Raw genomic sequence first — 11083 nt, 5'->3', positions numbered from 1 at the left:
TCGAGGCAAAGATGAACGGAGCAAAGTATAGAGAGATCCTTGATGAAAACCTTCTCCAGAGCACCCAGGACCTCAGATGCGGGGCGAAGGTTCACCTTCCAACAGGACATCGACCCTAAGCACAACAGCCAAGGAACTCAGGAGTGGTTTTGGGACAACTCTCTGAATGTCCTTGAGTGACCCAGCCAGAGCCCAGACTTGAACCCGATTGAACATCTCTGGAGAGACCTAAAGATAGATGTGCAGTGATGCTCCCCATCGAACCTGACAGAGCTTGAGAGGATCTGCAGAGAAGAATGGGAGAAGCTCCCCAAATACAGGTGTGCCAAGCTTGTAGTGTCATACCCAAGAAAACGTTACGCTGTAATCGCTGCCAAAGGTGCTTCAACAAAGTGCTGAGTAAAGGGTCTGAATACTTATGTAAATGTGATATTTCCGTTTATTTGATTTTTTTATACATTTGGAACAGAACATCTTAAAAGATAAATGCGAACTTCATCATCCAAGCATCACACGGAACACATCCACTGCCCAACTCATTCCATGAACCAGTCTAAATAACAGGTTTCGCTGACAAAGAACTAAACATAAGTTTGCGACCTAACAGCTTGACTAGTTTACAATGTACCACATCTCTGGTGAGCTCAAGAGACTAATGTAATGTTGTTTAGAAAATAAATGTGTGTCAGCTAACAGCAGCTAAATTCTTTATGATGGCAGCCATGTTTGTTTATGTTTGATTTGGCGAAAACTCCCTAATCCCAGAATGCAATTCACTATAAGGCGCAAATAAACAAAGTCAAAGATGTCTGTGCTCATTTGCTGAAAAATATGAATTTAGCTTAGTCACTTTTCAGCATATTACAAATTGTCGATGTACTTGTTACAGTGTATACAAGGACCAGTGCACATGACTTGACAAGTTGTTTACCATTTTTGGCAAATCACAAAGCAAATGAAATGTTTTCACTTCACAAATTATCACACCAAATACAAGCCTACTGCCTAGCCTAACCGTAGCGCAAAATCTAAATAGGGATGAAACCATTTTAGGGGGGGGATAATTTCATTTGAGGGGGTTTTCAAGTCCATGGGGGGTAGAAATGAGGGACGATATCATGGGGGGGTATTACCAAGTTGAAACAGCCAACAGATAATTAGCAGGCAGCGTGCCTTGATTTAAGGGCAGCGCTAGTAACTCTCCTGTTGCGTAACAATTACATTTTGGAACAGTGAGAGCATTCTGACATCACACGCATGAAGAAACTCACGCAGGGGCGACGGTTAGAGATATTTGAAACTCACGGGTGAATAGGTTAAGAATTTCTTTAAAGTATTTTTACTAAAGTAGTTTACACTACTGCCTAATTGTAGCCTAACCAATATCGAAATGGAGATTCAGTGAAAAGAAAAATCTGACAAATATTGATTCATCAAGAGACCCCACGCTTGTCTCAAAGCAGTGCGAAATGATGCTTCAATAGTTGACCACACGCGTGTAGGCTATTGCTTCAAACGTTTTAGAATAATTGAATGGCTTTGGGAGTTTCAATAAGCAATAGTTTTGGCCGTTCAATTGCATTAGCCTACTTTATTTCAAAATCATTCAGAGATATTCATTGTTTATGGATCGATTAACAAAAATGCATGTGGTGGCTGGGCTATGCAAAGAGATGGGTGATTCAAGTGGCATGCCTGGCAGAGTATTAGAACTGCCGAAGTATAGTGGTACCTGTCGCTGACTAGCAACCATCAAGAATCAGATGTTTTAGGCTTAGTTGTAGTTCATATAAGAACGTCAGTCAATTGAAATCAATTCATTAGGCCCAAAACTATGGATTTCACATGACTGGGAATACAGATATGCATCTGTTGGTCACCAATCAAATCAAATCAAATTTATTTATATAGCCCTTTGTACATCAGCTGATATCTCAAAGTGCTGTACAGAAACCCAGCCTAAAACCCCAAACAGCAAGCAATGCAGGTGTAGAAGCACGGTGGCTAGGAAAAACTCCCTAGAAAGGCCAAAACCTAGGAAGAAACCTAGAGAGGAACCAGGCTATGTGGGGTGGCCAGTCCTCTTCTGGCTGTGCCGGGTGGAGATTATAACAGAACATGGCCAAGATGTTCAAATGTTCATAAATGACCAGCATGGTCGTATAATAATAAGGCAGAACAGTTGAAACTGGAGCAGCAGTACGGTCAGATGGACTGGGGACAGCAAGGAGTCATCATGTCAGGTAGTCCTGGGGCATGCTCCTAGGGCTCAGGTCCTCCGAGAGAGAGAAAAAAAGAGAGAATTAGAGAGAGCATATGTGGGGTGGCCAGTCCTCTTCTGGCTGTGCCGGGTGGAAATTATAACAGAACATGGCCAAGATGTTCAAATGTTCATAAATGATCAGCATGTTCGAATAATAAGAAGGCAGAACAGTTGAAACTGGAGCAGCAGCACGGCCAGGTGGACTGGGGACAGCAAGGAGTCATCATGTCAGGTAATCCTGGGGCATGGTCCTAGGGCTCAGGTCCTCCGAGAGAGAGAAGGAGAGAATTAGAGAACGCACACTTAGATTTACACAGGACACCGAATAGGACAGGAGAAGTACTCCAGATATAACAAACTGACCCTAGCCCCCCGACACATAAACTACTGCAGCATAAATACTGGAGGCTGAGACAGGAGGGGTCAGGAGATACCAATACCTTTAAAAAAAAGGTAGGGGCGTGAAACAGAAAACCAGTCAGTATCTACGCTTTATGTTGGTTATTTCCTTTATTTTGGAAGTCACCTGTTGATTAGAAATATGATTTCTTTCTGTGTGATATACTGTAAAAGGAGAGTACGCAACTTACAACTTATGTGAAGAGTTTTAGAGTTATCATGCTTGATTTAATGTGTCCAAGGTCCCCTACGGTACATTGAAGCAGAGGCAGTGTCTGTGTCATAACTTCCAAGTCCCTTTCTTCTCTCTCTCAGCCCCGGCCACGTGTCCCCCTCAGCTCGGGTGACTTCATGTGTTCGGAATGTGACAAGGTGTTCCCCCTGCAGTGCATGTTGACGCGCCACCTCAAGTGCCACAGCATGGTGAAGAGACACCCCTGCCACTGCTGTGGCAAGGGCTTCAACGACACCTTTGACCTAAAGAGGCACATGCGCACTCACACAGGTGAGGCATGCAATACTCACAGACACACACAGGTGAGAGGTGTGAAAACAAACATCTACACACACACACACACACACATGCGTGCGCACACACACACACACACACACAGCTGAGGAACTTGCAAACACGCACACACACAGGTGACAAGCATGCAAACATATACAGTGCTGTGAAAAAGTATTTGCCCCCTTCCTAATTTCTTATTCTTTTGCACATTTGTCACACTTAAATGTTTCAGATCATCAAACAAATTTTAATATTACACAAAGATAACCCAAGTAAACACAAAATGCAGTTTTTAAGTGATCATTTTATTTATTATGGGAATAAAGCTATCCGAACCTTCATGGCCCTATGTGACAGTAATTACCCCTCCTTGTTAAATCATGAATTTACTGTGGTTAATCACATTGTTTGGAAAGCTGAGTTCAATTTCACTAGCCACACCCAGGCTTGATTACTGCCAGACCTGTTGAATCAAGAAATCACTTAAATATAACCTGTCTGACAAAGTGAAGTAGGCCAAAAGATCTCAAAAAGCAAGACATCATGCCACGATGCAAAGAAGTTCAGGAACAGATCAGAAACAAAGTAATTGACATCTATCAGTCTGGAAGGGGTTACAAAGCCATTTCTAAAGCTTTGGGACTCCAGCGAACCACGGTGAGAGCCATTATCCACAAATTGAGAAAATTTGGAACAATGGTGAACCTTCCCAGGAGTGGCCGGCCTACCAAAATTACCCCAAGAGCGCAGCGACGACTCATCGAAGAGGTCACAAAAGAACCCACAACAACATCTAAAGAACTGCAGGCCTCACTTGCCTCAGTTAAGGTCAGTGTTCATGACTCAACCATAAGAAAGAGACTGGGCAAAAATGGCTTCCATGGCAGAGTTTCAAGGCAAAAACCACTGCTGACCAAAAAGAACATAAAGGCTCGTCTCACTTTTGCCAAAAAACATCTAGATGATCCACAAGACTTTTGGGAAAATATTCTGTGGACTGACGAGACACAACTTTTTGGAAGGTGTGCGTCCCGTTACATCTGGCGTAAAAGTAACACAGCATTTTTTTTAAAGAACATCATATGGTGGTGGTAGTCACAGTCAAATATGGTGGTGCTAATGTGATGGTCTGGAGCTGCTTTGCTGCTTCAGGACCTGGACGAGTTGCTGTGATTGATGCAACCATGGATTCTACTCTCTACCAAAAAATCCTGAAGGAGAATGTCCTGCCATCAGTTCGTGACCTCAAGTTGAAGCGCACGCAGGTTCTACAGCAGGACAATGATCCAAAACGCAAGTCCACCTCCGAATGGCTTGAAGAAAACAAAATGAAGGTTTTGGAGTGGCCTAGCCAAAGTCCGGACTTGAATCCGATTGAGATGCTGTGGCGTGACCTTAAAAAGGTGGTTCATGCTCGAAAACCCTCCAATGTGGCTGAATTAAAACAATTCTGCAAAGAAGAGTGGGCCAAAATTCCTCCACAGCGATGTGAAAGACTCATTGCCAGTTATCGCAAACGCTTGATTGCAGTTGTTGCTGCTGAGGGTGGCACAACTAGCTATTAGGTTTAGGGGGCAATTACCTTTTCACATAGGGCCATGAACGTCCGGATAGCTTTTTCCCTTAATAAATAAAATCATCACTTAACTGCATTTTGTGTTTACTTGGGTTATCTTTGTGTAATATTTACATTTATGTGATGCTCTGAAACATTTAAGTGTGACGTGCAAAAAACTAAGAAATCAGGAAGGGGCAAATACGTTTTTCACAGCACTGTACACACACGCACACACTAGTGGAGGCTCCTCAGAGGAGGAAGGTGAGGACCATCCTCCTCTGTGAATTTAAATTTTAAAACATTTAGATAAAACTATACTAAATACAGTGCCTTGCGAAAGTATTCGGCCCCCTTGAACTTTGCGACCTTTTTCCACATTTCAGGCTTCAAACATAAAGATATAAAACTGTATTTTTTTGTGAAGAATCAACAACAAGTGGGACACAATCATGAAGTGGAACGACATGTATTGGATATTTCAAACATTTTTAACAAATCAAAAACTGAAAAATTGGGCGTGCAAAATTATTCAGCCCCTTTACTTTCAGAAGTTCTGTGAGGATCTCTGAATGATCCAATGTTGACCTAAATGACTAATGATGATAAATACAATCCACCTGTGTGTAATCAAGTCTCCGTATAAATGCACCTGCACTGTGATAGTCTCAGAGGTCCGTTAAAGCGCAGAGAGCATCATGAAGAACAAGGAACACACCAGGCAGGTCCGAGATACTGTTGTGAAGAAGTTTAAAGCCGGATTTGGATACAAAAAGATTTCCCAAACTTTAAACATCCCAAGGAGCACTGTGCAAGCGATAATATTGAAATGGAAGGAGTATCAGACCACTGCAAATCTACCAAGACCTGGCTGTCCCTCTAAACTTTCAGCTCATACAAGGAGAAGACTGATCAGAGATGCAGCCAAGAGGCCCATGATCACTCTGGATGAACTGCAGAGATCTACAGATGAGGTGGGAGACTCTGTCCATAGGACAACAATCAGTCGTATATTGCACAAATCTGGCATTTATGGAAGAGTGGCAAGAAGAAAGCCATTTCTTAAAGATATCCATAAAAAGTGTCGTTTAAAGTTTGCCACAAGCCACCTGGGAGACACACCAAACATGTGGAAGAAGGTGCTCTGGTCAGATGAAACCAAAATTGAACTTTTTGGCAACAATGCAAAACATTATGTTTGGCGTAAAAGCAACACAGCTCATCACCCTGAACACACCATCCCCACTGTCAAACATGGTGGTGGCAGCATCATGGTTTGGGCCTGCTTTTCTTCAGCAGGGACAGGGAAGATGGTTAAAATTGATGGGAAGATGGATGGAGCCAAATACAGGACCATTCTGGAAGAAAACCTGATGGAGTCTGCAAAAGACCTGAGACTGGGACGGAGATTTGTCTTCCAAGTCTTACAAGACAATGATCCAAAACATAAAGCAAAATCTACAATGGAATGGTTCAAAAATAAACATATCCAGGTGTTAGAATGGCCAAGTCAAAGTCCAGACCTGAATCCAATCGAGAATCTGTGGAAAGAACTGAAAACTGCTGTTCACAAATGCTCTCCATCCAACCTCACTGAGCTCGAGCTGTTTTGCAAGGAGGAATGGGAAAAAATGTCAGTCTCTCGATGTGCAAAACTGATAGAGACATACCCCAAGCAACTTACAGCTGCAATCGCAGCAAAAGGTGGCGCTACAAAGTATTAACTTAAGGGGGCTGAATAATTTTGCACGCCCAATTTTTCAGTTTTTGATTTGTTAAAAAAGTTTGAAATATCCAATAAATGTCGTTCCACTTCATGATTGTGTCCCACTTGTTGTTGATTCTTCACAAAAAAATACAGTTTTATATTTTTATGTTTGAAGCCTGAAATGTGGCAAAAGGTCGCAAAGTTCAAGGGGGCCGAATACTTTCGTAAGGCACTGTATATTCACGTCACCCAAAAATGGATTAAAACACACACACTATTTTGCAAAGAAGGTCTACAGAAGCCTTGACAGCACTCTGGAGGGTAGCACAGTGGTGTAGCTGGAGGACAGCTAGCTTCCACCCTCCTCTGGATGCATTGACTTAAATACAAAAGAGCTCTTGCAGCATGAACTTTAATGTTGTCCACCCAATCAAAGGACCAGATAATGAATCTAGCACTGAAAGGAGTAGCTACAGCTAGCTAGCACTGCAGTGCATAAAATAGAGTAGATGACTCATAGAGAAAGACAATAGTTGAACAGTTTTGAACAAATTCATTTCTTCCAAAATGAAGGGAGAGAGAGAGAGAGAGAGAGAGAGAGAGAGAGAGAGAGAGAGAGAGAGAGAAGAGTGGAAAAAAAGACACGTTTGGACACACTCATTCCAGGGTTTTTCTTTATTTGCACTATTTTCTACATTGTAGAATAATAGTGAAGACATCAAAACTATGAAATAACACATATGGAATAATGTAGTAACCAAAAAAAGTGTTAAACAAGCATATAAAAATGGATTATTAAAACAAGTATTGCATTAGAACAACATAGCTAGATCTAAAACAATTGGATTGTATTTGAAAATCACTATTAGTTCAAGATTAGTAACACTAATCAGGCATTTTATGATAAACAGCCCAACTCATTTTGCTCCTAACAATTCTGGGCTCATGGTTCAAGCTTACTAAAATGGTTATTCAAAAAGTTTTAAACAGCATTTATAAAATATGTCATACATATAAGGATATGTGAACCGTTAAAAAGTGCCACCCCCTCCCCTTATTTCCTCTCACCTCCTTGCCTCTCCTCCACTTCACTCCCTTCCAAAACTCTTCCCACTCCACTCCTCTCTCACCTTTTCAAATCAAATCAAATCTAAATGTATTTGTCACATACACATGGTTAGCAGATGTTAATGCGAGTGTAGCGAAATGCTTGTGCTTCTAGTTCCGACAATACAGTAATAACCAACAAGTAATCTAGCTAACAATTCCAAAACTACTTTTCTTCACTCCCCTTCACATACTGCAAGTCCCATTGCTCCAGTGGTAGCTCAATGGTTTCCAAAGTGCTATTTTATGTACCTCCAAGTAGACAGAAGGGTTCTTCTAATGGTTGGATGAACTGGATGATGTCTCAACATGGCATTCACTTTTGAGCGAGGAGATTTGGAATTTCCAATGTTGGAATCTTTTATTTTTACATTTTCCTTTTCTCTTTTTCCAAGGTGGCTTGATGTTTCTTGATCTCTGTCTTTGTATTGTTGGTCTTTCTTTCAAATCAAATCAAATCAAATTTATTTATATAGCCCTTCATACATCAGCTGATATCTCAAAGTGCTGTACAGAAACCCAGCCTAAAACCCCAAACAGCAAGCAATGCAGGTGTAGAAGCACGGTGGCTAGGAAAAACTCCCTAGAAAGGCCAAAACCTAGGAAGAAACCTAGAGAGGAACCAGGCTATGTGGGGTGGCCAGTCCACCTTGACGTCTTTGCCTAAAACACAGTAAGCACTATAAGTATTGTAATCACTGTTAGTATTGTAATCAATCGACCAATCAGTTAATCAATCAGTAATTCTACTCATTCCAGGGTTTTTCTTTATTTTTACTATTTTCTACATTGTAGAATAATAGTGAAGACATCAAAATGGAATCACATATGAATCATGTAGGAACCAAAAAAGTGTTAAGCAAATCAAAATATATTTAAGCAATAAGGCCCGAGGTGGTGTGGTATACTGGCCATGTATCACAAACTGAGGTGCCTTATTGCTATTATAAACTGGATTTCCAATTTAATTAGAGCAGTAAAAATACATGTTTTGTCATACACGTGGTATACGGTCTGATATACCACGGCTGTCAGCAAATCAGCATTCAGGGCTCGAACCACCCAGTTTATAATTTATATTTGAAATTGGTAACTCTAATGAACTTATCCTCTACAGCAGAGGTAACACTGGGTCTTCCTTTCCTGTGGCGGTCCTCACGAGAGCTAGTTTCATCATAGCGCTTGATGGTTTTTGCGACTACACTTGAAAAAACATGACTGCCCACCTTGTCTTAACGTAATGATGGACTGTCGTTTCTCTTTGCTTATTTGAGCTGTTCTTGCCATAATATGGACTTGGTCCTTTACCAAATAGGGCTATCTTCAAAACTGTCATCAAGGCAAAGGGTTGTTACTTTGAAGAATCTCAAATATAAAACATATTTTGATTTGTTTATCACTTTTTTGGTTACTACATGATTCCATGTGTTATTTCATAGTTTTAATGTCTTCACTATTATTCTACAATGTAGGAAACAAAGAAAAACCCTGGAATGAGTAGAAATCAGGGACACAGAAAATAGAAAATACAGTAACAATAAATACAGTAATCATGGAAAAAAAGGATGACAGATATTTAAAAAGTAGGACTATAAAATAATGAATACATATGTTGAATATTTTATGACTTAGAAATATTGTAGAAGTGGATAAATAGCACGCAGGGACATGGCAAAAACACCTACATCCACTGAAATCAAAATGCATAAAATCCCCTTTTGAGAGTCATATCTTTCTTTTTTTATGGTAAAGGACACCTAACTTGATATTTTAAGCCCTTTGGAACGAAACATTTTAATCTAAATGAGAGGTGTTATTTCCTGGGGACAGAAAAGGCACCGCATAACAGGAATGACCCAGCCTGCCCATGGAAGAAAATTTAAAAAATGTTCGCAACAGAGGCATTTGGAATGTTATGAATTTCGAGATATGCATTATGAAATAAAACATGTTCAAACAGGGGTGAGTTCATTTTGAGCACCTGTCCCCACACACACCCTCCTCACCCTCTCTCCCCTCCCGCCAGGTATCCGTCCGTACCGCTGTGAGCTGTGTGACAAGGCCTTCACCCAGCGCTGCTCCCTCGAATCCCACCTGAGGAAGATCCATGGTGTTTTCCAGCAGTATGCCTACCGCCAGCGTCGCTCCAAGATCTTCGTGTGCGAGGACTGCGGCTACACATCCAACCGGCCCGACGAGTACTTCCTCCACATGTGCCAGTGCCACCCGAGCAGCCAAGCCCTGCGCCGCTACTACCGCCACCAGGCACATGAGGGCGCCAACAACATGCTCTCTCAACACAAACCCAGCCCCTTTTTTATTTATACTACAGCTGGGTATTATATGGGTTGATTAATACTCCGGAGTGAAGTTTCACCTAGGTACAGATATAGGATCAGCTTCCCATTCCCCAGCCCACATCTTAACCATTAGTAGGGAAGATGCAACATTTAGATTAGCGTCTACAGGCAACTTTACTTGTTTCTGCCTTAGCCAATTCCTTTGTTGTTAACTTGTCACAAAGTAGAGAAAGTCTAGCACCAAGGCTAAATGCATCACAAGCATTTCGCTACCCCGCAATAACATCGACTACACCCGCAATATCATCTGCTAAATATGTATATGTGGGCCTCCCGGATTTCGCAGTGGTCTAGGGCACTGGTAGCTGTGCTACCAGAGACTCTGGGTTCGCGCCCAGGCTCTGTCGCAGCTGGCTGCGACCGGGACGTCCGTGGGGAGACGCACAATTGGCCTAGCGTCGTCCGGGTTAGGGAGGGTCTGGCCGGATAGGGATATCCTCGTCTCATCGCGCACCAGCGTCTCCTGTGGCGGGCCGGCCGCAGTGCGCGCCAACCAGGTTGCCAGGTGCACGGTGTTTCCTCCGACACATTGGTGCGGCTGGCTTCCGGGTTGGATGCGCGCTGTGTCAAGAAGCAGTGTGGCTTGGTTGGATTGTATTTCGGAGGACGTATGGCTTTCGACCTTCGTCTCTCCCAAGTTTTGTTTATCACTTTTTTGGTTACTACCTGATTCCTTCCATATGTGTTATTTCATAGTTTTAATGTCTTCACTACTATTCTACAATGTAGAAAATAGTACAAACAAAGAAAAACCCTGGAATGAGTAGAAATCAACGGGAGTTGTAGCGATGAGACAAGATAGTAACTACTAACAATTGGATACCACGAAAAGGGGGTAAAATTTAAATAGAATAAAAATGTGTATGTGACCAATAAAATGTCATTATATAAAAATGAAAACATCAGTGTTTAAGTGTGACCATTTGAAAAGCACTGCCTACGTAAATGACTTGAACAGTAGAGAGTGCTGCTGCTTCCACCTAAGTACATAGAATCAATTGAGAATAACACCCCATCATACTGTACACTCCCAACACACACAAGTAGTTCATAAGTTCATGGCTGTGACTAGGTGACAGTTCCACATGATGAAGGCCTACAGGCCAGACTCTTGTCCATCATTGCTTTCTCCCTCGTCTGCCTTGATGTCTCCCCTGCTGCTAAGCAGTTTTATTGACGG

At 41.9% G+C, this 11083-nt stretch overlaps 1 protein-coding gene across 1 annotated transcript; it reads left to right on the top strand.

The window, feature by feature from the left end:
- Window positions 1-2883: 2883 nt before the first annotated feature.
- LOC112259373 (transcription factor Ovo-like 2) lies at window positions 2884-10634 on the top strand. The gene is made up of 2 exons (XM_024434081.2): window positions 2884-3167; window positions 9570-10634. Exons 1-2 carry the CDS (start codon window positions 3014-3016, stop codon window positions 9893-9895), a joined length of 480 nt encoding a protein of 159 aa, XP_024289849.1. The 5' UTR covers window positions 2884-3013; the 3' UTR covers window positions 9896-10634.
- Window positions 10635-11083: the final 449 nt, after the last annotated feature.

The sequence above is a fragment of the Oncorhynchus tshawytscha genome, linkage group LG09, assembly GCF_018296145.1.
Source record: "Oncorhynchus tshawytscha isolate Ot180627B linkage group LG09, Otsh_v2.0, whole genome shotgun sequence".
Classification (NCBI taxonomy): domain Eukaryota; kingdom Metazoa; phylum Chordata; class Actinopteri; order Salmoniformes; family Salmonidae; genus Oncorhynchus; species Oncorhynchus tshawytscha.
The sequence above is the reverse complement of the archived record's forward strand: the minus strand, read 5'-3'. Positions and strand labels throughout refer to the sequence as shown.